At 40.2% G+C, this 15,061-nt stretch overlaps 1 protein-coding gene across 1 annotated transcript in view; it reads left to right on the top strand.

Moving 5' to 3' along the window:
* The window catches only part of LOC138748701 (protein piccolo-like), a 191,736-nt gene that overhangs the window by 26,718 nt on the left and 149,957 nt on the right, over positions 1-15,061 (top strand). The window contains exons 5-7 of the mRNA XM_069909320.1: positions 144-268; positions 2,514-2,595; positions 5,293-5,418. Of these exons, the coding sequence (XP_069765421.1) occupies positions 144-268; positions 2,514-2,595; positions 5,293-5,418 (333 nt within the window). The remainder of the gene's footprint in view (positions 1-143; positions 269-2,513; positions 2,596-5,292; positions 5,419-15,061) is intronic.

The following is a 15,061-nucleotide window of genomic DNA, read 5'->3' as shown; positions in this document are numbered from 1 at the left end:
GTTTTGTCACAGGTTGCATTTGTGGATGAACTGATTGAAAAGCTTGCACGCTGCACAAACCGCATCAAGAAGGCCATCCTTTCTGATCGTTCGCTGCCACTTATTGTATAGCTTAGGAACTGACAGAACTTTGATTTTCAAAGCATACCATCTTCGTCGTGAAGAAACAGATTGGTTTGACAAGCCACGTGAATCTCGTCTTGAAGATGTACGCAAAATTCCAGAAAATTTGGCCCATTCAAGACAGTCTCAACCACAGTCTGCAGAAGTAAGGAACCATTTATTCTTATGACATATTTATCTATCTTTTACTTCACTAAATATTAAATATGTTTAAATCTCGTATTAGTTAAGTACAGAATACAATAGTGATGGTCTTTTCTTCAGTTTTGAGCTTTGTATTTTTATGGACAGGCCACCAGAATGCCATGTCGAACTGTTCCCATTTCACCCCAAAACTGACTGAAAGTTGAGAAGTGCCAAAGTGTGGGTTTTGGATTTGCTGCCCTCTTCCCAGGTGACACCTGACAGCGCTCAATGGGATACAACCATTGGATGCTAATGTCCAGCCATTTGCAATGAGTTACACACACACACACCTGTGGTAAACTACTGTATGTCTATTTAGCTGTCTGGAAATGCCCCTTTAGTTGGCTGTACTTCCTCCGACAGCATCCTGAATAAAGATGACTGTCCCACAGCCCTCTCCCCAGTTCAGAACAGTCGACCAGCATGAACATGCCTCCATTCTATTGCTAATAAAAGCCTATCAGTTTTACGTAACTTCTCGTCTTCTTGAGTTATTGTTGGTGCAACAATTTTATTAGCAAAAATTCTTTAATAATGGAGCAGATCCTAAAACCAGAGACGTTGGAAATAGACCCACAATCACTTGAAGCCTCCAACAACTTTGAACTCTGGCTGTGTTGATTCAAAAGCATTCCTGCGGGCATCATCTACTATTGTCCGATCAGAGAATGACAGCTGCAGGTACTACATTCTTGGGTTGGGCCCCTCGTATATTCAATGATCAGGGACGCCAAGTCGTATCCAGAGGTGATGGACATCCTGAAAGGCCAGTAACTGAGCAAGGTAAATGAAGAGTACGTGAGATACTTTCTGGCTACTCAAAATCAGCGACCAGGGGAATCGAGTGCAGAGTACCTCCGGGCCTTGTGAGCTCTCAGACGGGTCTGCGACTGCAAGGCTGTGATAGCCACGATGAACACGGAGGACTTGATGTTTTGGGCATTAGGTCTATCTCCACCTGGCAGAGACTTGGAGCAAGGTGAGCTCAACTTGTGGAGGGCAGTTTAACTGGCAAGCAGGCTAGAGGTGGCCTCTAGAAGATGAAAGCCTACTTGGCCGATAATGCGGCCGCCTTGTGGTTGCCCTGGGTGCTGCCATATTGGGATGTGGGAGGATTGCAACCCTGTGGAACGCTGGCACTGTCACATCCCGTCAGCGACCATGGCCACTGTTCTCCACAAGCACCTAAAGTGCTACCCATACAGCCTGAACAAGCACTTGAGGAAATGCTGCCTGGTGAAAGACACGGTTAGATCTAACTGTGGGAAGAAAGGACATTATGCAAAAGTGTGTAAGTCACCCCAACCGAGCAGTGACACATGTGGGCTGCCATCTTGGGACTGAACACCCCAAACACTCCATCACATCTACAGACAGCAGTCCAACACTGGCCTCCATGCTGGATCGAGTTAGCCCTCACCAACTCGCCAGATCGATAATGGACATCCAGGTCAATGGCCACGTGATGAGCTGCCTGCTCAATAGTGGGAGCACGGAGATCTTCATCAACCCCGATGTGATGCTGCGTTACTCCCTTACGATAAGGCCAGTAAACCACAAAGTTTCCTTGGCCTCGAAGTCCCATTCAGCTGATGTCCGTGGCTACTGTGTAGTGATTCTGACCATGTGGGGCACAGACTACAAAGATTTTAATCTCCTGGTGATGTCACCTTAAAAGTGTGATGATAGAGTACGATGGGCCCCATTTCCACCCCCCCCCCCTCACTGTCTGTCCATCTGGTGCATGGCAAATGGCAGATGTATTAAGATGGAAACAGCTGGATATGCGAGCCAATTTCTGAACAACTGCTGGGGATTGCTGGCACCAATCATGAAGAACATAGATTGTTCTAGTATACACAAATTATACAAATTAATGAGTGAATGGATCCAATGAGAAGCATTTTCCTGTATGTCACATCGATTACTGGTTTAAGATTAATGTTCAATACAATGCTTGCTTGCCAAGTGTCTTTGTCCAAAATATTTTATTGATTTACATTTCAACTCGAGAGGTGCAGAAGTAATCTTGCTACTGAATTAATAGGCTCTAAAATGGATAAATTTATGGATCCTTACATCTTTTGTTGCAATTCTATTGTGAAAATATGTTTGTCTGCAGGCTTCATAGTTGTTTTTCTCTTCCAAACTCTACTGCAAGAAAAAAAATGTAAGAACAGAATTTTCCAAATTTTATTCTGCAGATAAGTGGGAAGCCCATTCAGTACAACTTTCCCTACTCTCGGGTCAGAGTTCAAAGAGATGCAAAGGATCTGACCATCTCAGGTAATCGAATTTAACTGCTTCCACCTCAACCCATCCTCAGGCTGTCTTTTCCAGACGTTCCTTCTCAACTTGCTTGCAATCCGACATCAACTGCATTTTTAGATGAAACCTATCCATTCGATAAATGTGATTACAAAATCTATCAACGCAGCTACTGGTTCCAAGGTTTCCCATTGATACATTTTTTTGCACAGAGATAGAGCTAATGTTTTCTTAATATTTAAATAGTATTCCATGTAATCAAATTAATGTTCGTGATGATTAAGACTAAATCGTCAACATGTTTCGATAGTTATTGCAGTCAATGTGACCTGCTGGAGAATATTTCTTCAGATCACATAATGGGCAAAATCGAAGCACCGACACCAAAAGGTTTAACAGAAAGGCAGTCAATGTTTTGGGTCTCAGCCCTTTGTCACTTTGTGCACTGCAGAGTTTCTTGTTTATCTTCATTAATATTATTTCTTCTCTCTTCTGTCGCAAAATGGTCTGGGGGGAAAAATAATTCAATTTCTGGATATACTTTGGATTTATCTGATTTATGCTACATAGGCTGTTCATTCACATGAGGATGCGGATCATATTTAAATCAATTTAAAAGAAAAGCATGTTTTCTGATGAAACTTTGCTAATATTCAGAATTGCCTTTGATCTATTGGAGCTCTGTTTTAAGAAAATGACCCAACTTTGAATCATTTACACAACATTCTCACTTCTACACTTAAAATGTTGGAACACAAGGAAATTAAACTTTCAGAAAAACTGATGAGAACATGAATCACTGAAATGGAAGGTGTAACAGAACAAACCTCAGTGGATCTTCCCGCCATGTTGACAGCAGTTGTTTTGAATCCTTTGAAGAAATGGTGATAGTGATCTGATGGCTTCACAGCTTTGAGTTGATCATTGTTTTGGTTTTCAGTCATAGATTAAAGTCTGAGGAAAATAAACACCCCCTAATAGTCAGAAAAAAACCTTGCATCGGCACAAGCTCTGAGTTTACCCCCTTCCCACCCCCCCCCCCCCCCCCCCCCGCAATTGCCTCAGAGTTTATTTCATGCGTGGCAGCATCAAAAACGTTTGGGATTTCTGACTTCTCCGAATGATCCAGGAACATCCTGTTGAAATTCATCTGCACGATATCCAGTCCAACCACATCCTTCCTATGGTGTGATGACCAGTAGTTCACACAAGTGCAGCCTAACCAGAGTTTTGGCAAGTTATAACATAACATCCCAACTTTTATATTCCATTCTGCAATGAATGCAGCTAGCATGCCATATGCCTTCCTCACCACCTGATCAACCTGTGTTGCCACTTAAAGGGAAGTCTGAAGTTGAGAATCTTCATCAACATTTCTTGGTACTCTTTACTGTTCATTTAAGAAAGAGTTGGATAAGTATATGGATGGGAGGGAGATGGAGGGATATGGGCAGAGTGCTGGTAAGTGGGATTAGAGGAGGGGACTTGGATCAGTGCGGACTAGAAGGGCCAAATTGGCCTGTTTCCGTGCTGTAATTGTGATATGGTTTTATTTTACCTCTATTTGACATCCCAAAATGCATCAACATGCACTTATCAGGATTGAATTTCATCTGTCAATGGTCTACAATTTACCTCCTGATCTATATCCTGTTGTAAACAATGAAAAACTGGAGGAAAGCAGCAGGTGTGCAACATCCATGGAGAGAAATGGCCTGTCAACATTTTAGATGAGAGGTGGAAAAAGAGGAAGATGTAGCTGGTGGTGGGATCGCATTGAGGTTGGTGGAAGTGCCAGAGGTAATGTGTCCGTTTCAAATGCTGGTGGGGTGGAGTGAGGACCAGAGGAACTATGTCCTGGTTCTGCCTGGGAGTGGGGGTGAATCAGGATGGATGTAGAAGAAATGGAGGATTTATGTGTGCAGGATTGATCATTAAGGGGAAATCCACAGTTATCATGGAGAGAGAATATTTTGGATGACCTGGCTCTTTCCTGGGAACAGATATAATGGAAAAAGGAATTGTGAGAAAGGAATGGCATTCTTACAAGGAACTGGATGGGAAGAAGAGATCACTCTCAGATCTTTGACTCCCTATTTGGATTTCCCTTAATGTGTCACCTTGGACTTGTTGGGATTACATAACATCAGTCAATACTCCACCCATCTTTCTAACTGAACTGAATCCTGTTTCTTCAGAAGCACTCCCTTCCAGGACTGATTTCTTTCATGGCAGACCCCATCCTGAACCATCACTCATTCCTTTCTCAAGACATCAGTTGCCTCCTTCATCCCCAGAAGAAGATGAAGAATACTTACCAAAACAATATTTGAATACATTGTGCAAGGTTTCTGAAATAGAAACACAATTTTGCCTGTACCGTTTTCATGGAATGTCCAATTAAAGACATTGTTTTCTTTCTCTACTTAGCAGGTTGCCACTCCTCATCTGTGAGAAGTCTTAGAGCGAGCCAAATATTTAGCTAATTTTTTAATAAAACATCATGTATATAGCAAACTGAGTGCTTCAGTGATCTTTACACCAAGCAGTTCTCCAGACATTTGGAATTTAATAAGTCAAGAATTGTAGGGTTGAGCTATGTGTACTCCCACTGAGTAACATTGTCACCAAAAACAAGACAGAAATAATTCAGTAATAGAGAGTGCCAGACATGTATTACTTCCTATTATTAATATTTATTTCTTGTTAAATCAGGAAATGGATTGGGGATCAGGATTATTGGTGGGAAAGAAATTCCAGGACGAGATGGAGAAATTGGTGCTTACATTGCCAAGGTTGTTCCTGGTGGAACTGCGGAGCAAACAGGCAAGCTCACAGAAGGTAAATAGACTCTTCCCCATCACACCAAGAAAAGCTTTATTTTCTGAATCACAGTTTGGTAGACATCATACTCATTTACTAATTTTCCATTCATTGGATCATCCCTGATTGAATAACAATCATCTTTTCTGCTGGCTTGATAATTTGAAGCTGTATTCAAACCATATTATCAGTTCTGAATACTTCATCCCCAGGAACAGTGGTATTTCTCTGTTACATTTGATCCATAAAAGATGTGAGTTTTTTCTCTCTTGCATAAGGTAAGAGCATCAACATCAAATAGCCCATTTTAAAAATTTTTTTATTTTTCACACTATAAACCACATTGATCAAGATACATACATTTTATTTGTATACCTAGGTATTGCATTTGCCATCTGAATGGTGATTCTTTCTTAAATTTTGAGAAATCCGCATTATTCATTGGCATTGCTTCACTTTTATTTGTGTTAATCTTGTGTCCCAACACTTCTCCATATTCCTTCAATTTCTTATGTAATTCTTTTTTTGATATTTCTGGTTCTGTTAAGTATACTATAACGTCATCTGCAAATAAACTGATTTTATATTCCTTGTCTTTTATTTTTATCCCTTTAATTTTATTTTCTGTTCTTATCAGTTCTGCTACTGGTTCTATGGCTAACGCGAACAGTAAGGGCGATAGTGGGCATCCCTGCCTTGTTGATCTGCTTAAGTTAAATTGTTTTGATATATATATCCATTTACTGTCACTTTCGCCAATGGCCTTTTATATAATGCTTTAATTTAATTAATATATTTCTCTGGTAAGCTGAATTTTTGTAGTACTTTGAATAAATAATTCCATTCTACTCTGTCAAAGGCCTTCTCTGCGTCTAAAGCAACCGCTACTGTTGGAGCTTTATTTCCTTCTACTGCATGAATTAAGTTAATAAATTTACAAATATTGTCTGTTGTTCGTCTTTTTTTAATAAATCCAGTTTGGTCTAGATTTACTCTTTTTGGTACATAGTCGGCTAATCTGTTTGCTAATAGTTTAGCAATTATCTTATAATCTGTGTTAAGTAAAGATATTGGTCTATATGACGCTGGTGCGCGTGGATCTTTCCCTGTCTTTGGTATTACTGTAAATATTGCTGTTTTGCATGAATCTGGTAAGCTTTGTGTTTTATCAATCTGGTTGATTACTTCCAGAAGGGGAGGAATTAATAAATCTTTAAATGTTTTATAGAATTCTATTGGGAATCCATCCTCTCCTGGTGTTTCATTATTCGGTAGTTTTTTTTATTATCTGTTGTATTTCTACTATCTCAAATGGTTCTGTTAATTTATTTTGTTCCTCTGTTTGTAATTTTGGTAGTTCAATTTTAGTTAAAAATTCATCTGTTTTGTCTTCTTTCCCTTCGTTTTCAGTTTGGTATAATTGTTCGTAGAATTCTCTGAAGTTTTCATTCATCTCCGTTGGATAATATGTGATTTGTTTGTCTTTTTTCCTTGATGCCAATACCATTCTCTTAGTTTGTTCTGTCTTAAGCTGCCATGCTAGAATTTTGTGCGTTTTTTCTCCTAGTTCATAATATTTCTGTTTTGTCTTCATTATGTTCTTCTCCACCTTATATGTTTGTAGTGTTTCATATTTTATTTTTTTATCTGCTAATTCTCTTCTTTTAGTTGTGTCTTCCTTCATTGCTAATTCCTTTTCTATATTTGTTATTTCCCTTTCCAACTGCTCTGTTTCCTGATTGTAGTCCTTCTTCATCTTGATTACATAACTTATTATTTGCCCTCTGATGAACGCTTTCATTGCGTCCCATAGTATAAACTTATCTTTCACTGATTCCGTATTTATTTCAAAGTACATTTTAATTTGTCATTCAATTAATTCTCTAAAATCCTGCCTTTTAAGTAGCATGGAGTTTAATCTCCATCTATACATTCTTGGAGGGATGTCCTCCAACTCTCTTGTCAATATCATGGGTGAGTGGTCCGATAATATTCTAGCTTTATATTCTGTTTTTCTAACTCTGTCTTGCATGTGAGATGATAACAGGAATAGGTCTATTCTTGAGTATGTTTTATGTCTACCCGAATCCTTTGGGTGTTGTTTCCTCCATATATCCAAAAGCTGCATTTCTTGCATCGATTTAATTATAAATTTGGTTACTTTGTTCTTTCTGTTAATTTTTTTCCCAGTTTTATCCATGTTTGAATCCAAATTAAAGTTGAAATCCCCTCCTATTAGTATGTTCCCTTGCATGTCTGCTATCTTCAAAAAAATATTTTGCATAAATTTTTGATCATCTTCGAGAAGTGAATATACATTGAATAAATTCCAAAACTCCGAATATATCTGACATTTTATCATTACATATCTCCCTGCTGGATCTATTATTTCCTCTTCTATTTTAATTGGTACATTTTTACTGATTAATATAGCTACTCCTCTAGCTTTTGAATTATATGACGCTGCTGTTACATGTCCTATCCAATCTCTCTTTAATTTCTTGTGCTCCACTTCAGTTAAGTGTGTTTCTTGCCTGAATGCTATATCATTTTTTTCTTTTTTCAGTAAATTTAGCAGTTTCTTCCTTTTGATTTGGTTATGTATTCCGTTAATATTTAAAGTCATATAGTTCAACGTAGCCATTTCATACTTTGTTTATCTTTCCTTTCCGTTTCCTCATCATCACCTTTCATTCTTATCCATTTCTGCTTTTTTTTTGAACACTTTATAAGACAACATTTCTAAAACATCAAACATTCCCCTTATTCTCCTACCTAAAATTTCTTTAACCCCACTATCCCCTCCCCTTCCTGAGTTGCCCATTATCCCTTGTCGGGCAACCACATCTCCCCCCTCCATTTGGATTTGCGAATTCACTCGCAAGCGTCAACTGATTTCGCAGTGACCGTATCTCCTCCCCACCCAGCCCCCCCCAGAAAAGATTTTAATTTTCATATACAACAAAGGTTACTCTCTTAATTCCCTCCTTACCCTTATTAATTCTTATCTATACACTATATATTTTCTTTTAAATACACATACACACATGTACACACATATATACATACACACACCCATATACACACATACATATAGTTCGTGGTCATTTTTGCTCTCGTTACATGTCTTCATCTTTCTGTCTGTTTTGTAGTTGTTCTGCAAATTTTCGTGCTTCCTCCAGATCCGAGAATAGTCTGTTTTGCTGCCCTGGAATAACTATTTTAAGTACCGCTGGGTACTTTAGCATAAACTTATATCCTTTTTTCCATAGGATCGCTTTTGCTGTATTAAACTCCTTCCTCTTCTTCAGGAGTTCAAAACTTATATCTGGATAGAAAAATTTTTTTTGACCTTTGTAGTCCAGTGGCTTTTTGTCTTCTCTTATTTTCTTCATTGCTTTCTCCAATATATTTTCTCTTGTTGTATATCTTAGGAATTTTACTAAAATGGATCTTGGTTTTTGTTGTGGTTGTGGTTTAGGGGCTAATGTTCTGTGTGCCCTTTCTATTTCCATTTCTTCCTGTAATTCTGGTCTTCCTAGCACCCTGGGGATTCAATCTTTTATAAATTCTCTCATATTCTTGCCTTCTTCATCTTCCTTAAGGCCCACTATCTTTATATTGTTTCTTCTATTAATAATTTTCCATTATATCTATTTTCTGAGCTAACAGCTCTTGTGTCTGTTTAATTTTTTTATTAGATTCTTCTAATTTCTTTTTTAAGTCATCTACTTCCATTTCTCTGGCTGCTTCTCGTTCTTCCGCCTTGTCCACTCTTTTTCCTATATTTGACATGACCATCTCTAATCTATTCATTTTTTCTTCTGTACTTTTTATTCTCCTTTTTATTTCACTAAATTCTTGTGATTGCCATTCTTTTATTGATTCCATATATTCTTTAAAAAAAAATCCATTGTCTTGCCCTTCCCTTCATCTTCCATTTCTCTGTGTTCTTCTTCTTCTTCTTCCTCTGGGTTGGTCATCTGTTGTTTCTTTGATTTCTTTTTACTCTTCTTTCTTGTTCTCGTTGTTTTCTATGTTCTCTTGTTGTTGTGCTGTGGCTGTCATTCTCAGCTGTGGAGATCGACTCCTCAGCTAGTTCCCCCTCCCGTCAGTGTTTTTTTTGTCTTGCGCATCGCGCATGCGTGACTCCTCGCGCATGCGCGGTTGCGCACTTTTGCTTGGCTCCGCGAGCCATTTTTGTAGTCCCGAGCTCGAGACTTCGACTGACCTGAGGGAGCGGGCTTCTCTCTCCACAGTGGGCCTCCTCGGACAGGTAAGGCCTTCACCTTCTTCTTCCGATGTCCTTTCTTCTTCTCTTCTTCCTGTTGCTTTCGACTTTTCTTTCTTCGTTGCCATTTTCTTCCCACCTTTACTTTCACTTTATTTTAATTTTCGTGATTGTGCCTTTGCGTTTTCTCTGTTTTTTTAAACTTTTCCGGAGAGGGCTGTAGTTTCCCGACCAGCCACTACTCCATCACGTGTCTCCTCCCAACGTCAAATAGCCCATTAATGTGACTTTGATTGGCACTGCAAGGAATCTAATGGGCAGGGCGTCGGGAAGTGTAAGGAGAGGGCAATGATTAGATCAGGCATTCTCAACTGGAGCCCTATGGCCTCCTGAGGGTCACAGCATATTTAAGTAAAAGCCTTATTTACTTTTCACCTCATGTAACAAGTATTTTTAATTTTTTTTATGTACATAGTTAGTAGGAGAGAAGTAAGGAAGAAACCAAACTTGGCTGCTTCACAGAGAAGGGAGCGCATAATCTGAGCAGAGTCCTGGAGGGGGCCATAGCTGAGAAAGGTTGAGAATGGCTGGACGACATTGCTCTGCAGGAATCAACATGCCTTATTTGGAGTTGATGCCTTTTTTGTGACAGAAATAAATCCATGTATCTATCAATTCCCATTTTATTTCAAAACAGATTAATAAAAAGGACAATTTAGAGTAAACTACACAGGAAACTCATTGAAAAAGATTGTTGCAGAAAGTTACCCTTCATGTCATTGGTTAAAATCTTCTTCTAATGAATAATTCTGCACGAGTCAGATCAGAATTTATTGTCATGAGCAAGTCAGGAAATAACATCACAGCGCAAACGTTCATATTATAACCATCTTACAACATTACCATAAAAAATAAAAATAATAATGCACGAAATGTAAGGCAGGGTCTTTGGTTTATTGATTATTCAGGAAACTGATGGCAGCGAGAAAGAAGCTGTCCTTGTGCTGTTGAGTGCTCATCTTTAGGCTCCTGTGCCTTTTTTCTGATGGTAGCAGAGTGAAGATGACATGGCCTGGGTGGTGAGGGTCTTTGAGGATAGAGGCTGCTTTTTTAAGACTCCGCCTCATGTAGATGTCCTCAATAGAGTGAAGTCTGATATCACTGTGATGTCACAGGCCGAGTTAACAATCTTCTGGAGTTTATTCTTGGCCAGAGAGTTGGTGCCTTCATACCAGGCAGTGATGCAACCAGCCAGAATGCTCTCCATAGTACACCTGGAGAAGTTTACGAGAGTCTTCGGTGATGTATCAAATCTGCTCAAGCACCTCACAAAGTATAGCTGTTGGCAAGCCTTCTTTGTGATTGCTTCAACGTGGAGGCTCCAGGACAGATCCTTGGAGATGTTGACACCCAGGAATTTGAAGTTCTTGACCCTCTCCACTGCTGAGCCCTCGATGAGGACTGGGTTGTATTTCCTTGACTTCATCCTGAAATCTACCATCATCTCCTTAGTTTTGCTGATGTTGAGCACAAGGTTGTTGTCGTTACACCATTCAACGAGCTGATCCATCTCTCTCCTGTACGCTTCCTTATTGCTGTTTGTGATTCTTCCAACAATTGCGGTGTCATCGGCAAACTTGTAGATGCCATTGGAATTGTACCTGGCCACATCGTCATGGGTGTATAATGAGTAGAGCAGTAGGTTAAGTATACATTCCTGGGATAAGCCTGTGTTGATGATCATTGAGGAGGAGATATTGTTTCCAATTAGTACTGACTGGTCTTCCGATGAGGAAGTCAAGGATCCAGTTGCAGAGGAGTTACAGAGACCTAGAGTTTGTAGCTTCTTGACCAGCACTGAGAGAATAATGGTGTTGATGGCTGAGTTGCAGTTGAAGAGCAGCTGTATGTATAACTTGCTGTTTTTGAGGTGATCCAGAACTGAGCGGAGAGCCAATGATATTTCATCTGCTGTGGAGCGGTTGTGACGATAGGCAAATTGTAGCTGGTCCAGATCTTTGGTTAGGTACATGTTAATTCTGGCCATGACCAGCCTCTACAAGTATTTCATCACAGTAGAAGTTAGTGCTACTAGGCGATAGTTGTTGAGGCAGCTCACGCTACTCTTGTGGACCGGGATGCCCTTTTGAAACAAGTGAGAACCTCTGACTGCAGCAATGAGAGTTTAAATTATCTGTGAACACTGGCTAGTTGGTTGGTGCAGATTTTCAGTACCCTGCCAGCTACACCATCAGGGTCTGATTCCTTGCAAAGTAATTACAAAAAGGTGCAACATCTGCACACATTAGAAATGAAAAGTGAGATCTGGGAACTCATCAGGCAGGTCCAGCATTATCCATGAAGAAAGAAAGAGTTTAGTTTCAGGTCAGATATTCCAATGGTAAGTTGATTTTTCTCTCTCTACAGAAGTTGCCTCCCCTACTTTTCCGAGTATGTATTTGTTTTTATTCATGGTCTTGATTATGATCAGGGGTTTCTACTGGAATGTACGGGTTGTAGGACTAGAATGAGCTTGTACTGTTCACAATTCATTTACATGAGCTCACATCGAAAGAATGATCACTTGTTTGCATGACTCAAGATTCCTGCATCTGCTGCTCTTGTGTTTTTGTTTATTCGAGTATTTTAGTTGTTGCTTTCATTTTATCAAGTTTAAATTATGCCTGGTACGTGAGAAGCGTTCTTCTAAGAATGGTTTAACAAGTCAACTTTAACATTCACACAATCGTTCCAAGTAGCATGACAAGAGGACTGATACAGAGCATAGAGTTTAAATGAGAAAAACAAGAGCAACATTGAGTCATGGGGGACATGTTGAACTTCCTTAATCTTCTGAGGCAATCCTGTCTTCTTGACCATTGCATAAATGTGGTTGGTCAAGGTCAGGTTATTAGAAGCTTGAAGCCTGCTGCACATTGTCTCCACTTCCAGCACCATTGATATTATCAGGGCTGTGGCCATTACCTTTTCTCCTGCTTTATGATCAGCAACTTTGACTTTCTGACATTGAGAGAAAGGTTGTAATTTGAAACACCATGACAATCGCCCCAAATTACAGTATCTTCTGGTTTAAATTAGTTTTGAGACTCCACATTTCTATTATATTTTTATTATGTTCAAGATTTACTGGGGATTGGTAAATTGGGCATATTAGGATGGCAGGGCCTCGTGGGGTGAAATGGATTGTTACTGTGCTGTATGTCTTTTAAAAAATTATATTTATTTAAAGTCAACAAATTTATAATGATCATTAATAACCTGTATTTTATGTACAAATTGTTAATTGTGTATTATTGGAATATATAGTAATTGAAACAAGATTAACTGTAATTTGGATCATGAATCTAACACGAACTCATGATACCTTGAATTAAGTGTCAATGGAAGTCAAAAAGACAAAATGTCTTTCTTCTCCATTGGTCATTCCTCAAGTTCAAGGATGATCTTTGTCCACTTCATTTATGTGGGGTTGCGAGATGGTGGTAAAACCCGTTTTTGTCATTGATTTATCAAACATGCTTTCCATTTCATAATTCTGCCAAATTATACACCGATATTCTATGTATCACATTCTTATCCATAATTTTCTGAATTATTGATATTCCATTTATTTCTTCCTTCTTGCTTAAATATTGGGATTACATTTTGCTCCCTTCAAACTCGTAGGAACTGTTCTAGAATTTATGGAACATGTTGCATAACAGCATTAGTAACATGTGACATTAACAGGGCATTGCTAGTACAAGGCACTTTCAGGTCGACCAAACACTCGTTTGTAAAGGCAGAGGTTAATCGCCCTTACTGCTAAAGAAATACCTTCCTGAATGTGCCATGACCGACTCCGACGCACTAATTCCAACCCTTCCTGGGAAAGGATAATCAGTGGAGTGCTGCGCTCTGCCACTTGACCTGAACGTACAGTCACTGCAAGAGGTTGGTTCGGGGTGGGCTGATGATGCTGTCAGCCCGCGACCCATCTCCAAGCAGGGGCCGTCAACAGGAGCTGTTGGGGCGACCAGTGCAAGCTGAGACAGCCTCACTGGGCCGCTTCGGCCTTTGGGGCCATTCTCTGCGGCTCAAAACACAGCAGAGCAATGGCTGTCTTCCCTATGTATAATCCCCCATGCAGCTGGAACTGTTCTGGGAACCACAGAGCAGTTCCAGCTGCCTGATGGATTATGGGTAGAAAAGATGGCCATTGCTCTGCTGGGTATTTATAACAGGTGGCACTACGGCACAAGTCGTCCCACTTCCATCAGCTCCAGAGGGCACTACGAGGCACCTCTGGATATGAATGGGATGCTGGAGCAGCCTTTTATGGTTGCTGTCTGAAAGGTAAGTTCTTGGTTTTCCATCCGCTCCTGTAGTCAGCCTCAAGGTGGAGGCCTGACATGAAATGGCTGACAGATAGTAATTTGGCAAAGTATCAGGCCATCAAATGGTAGTTTTAGGACTAGAAGATGATTAATAGCAATATTCAACTGAGTTGGAGCTATTGATTTTTAAAATTTCTATCAGTGTCCTAGACTTGCAGGTGCAAGTAACAAATTTCAAATGGGAAGTGGCTTTACTGATTGGAAATCTTTAACCAGTGATGTTTTGGAGGGATTGAAGCTGCAGCCATTTTTGTTTGTGATGTAAATTAGCAACATGGATGTGAAGTTTTGATGAGAAGTTTATTTATCACATTATATCTGATGTGGTGTGAAGGGTTCTTTTGTGAGAAACCTAACAGTTCAACTCTAACATTCATACAGCCGTATAAATTAGAAGAAAAACAGCACAATTTCAGAGGATCGAGTAACAATAAAATAGATAATTTAGTGCAAGCAAGGGCAACATGAGAGCACGATTCATATAGGAGCCTTTTTATAGTAAAACACGAAAGTCTCCAGACACTGTAACCTCTTTCAGGTGGCCAGCATGCCCCGATGTAAAGTCTACCCGAATGTGGCTGCAGGGAGAAGAACTTGATGCGGCTCGTAGGAGTACTCACCAATCCTCCTCCGGGTGGTATAATCTCCACATCTGAGCAGTCCACCGAGGCATCTGAATGCAGCTGTCTGAAAGCGACTGCTCGTGGGTGGGCTGATGACAATCAGCCGGCGACCCAAATCCCTGCTGCCCAAGAGCCCCCTTCCCCACACCTGACAACCCCCTCCTCCACTGTCCCTGCCCTGACATCCCACGCTGGCCGCCCTTTCCTCGACGTCACGCGCTGACAGGAGCCGGAGTGCGCTCTGAGGAGCCTCTCCTGCAGCTGTCCCTTTCAGGTGGACAGCACAGTGCTTTCAGGACTTCCACCTGAATGATCATTCCACAGGGCTGTATCTGCTTCTGCAGGTGCATCCTTGGCGGAGAATGCACCTGAAAGTGGCTAGAGGTACCTTGAAAGGCTCAGTCCAAAAT

The sequence above is a fragment of the Narcine bancroftii genome, chromosome 13 (genome assembly GCF_036971445.1).
Source record: "Narcine bancroftii isolate sNarBan1 chromosome 13, sNarBan1.hap1, whole genome shotgun sequence".
NCBI classification, from domain to species: domain Eukaryota; kingdom Metazoa; phylum Chordata; class Chondrichthyes; order Torpediniformes; family Narcinidae; genus Narcine; species Narcine bancroftii.
Note: the sequence above shows the minus strand (reverse complement) of the source record. Positions and strands in the feature narration are given on the sequence as shown.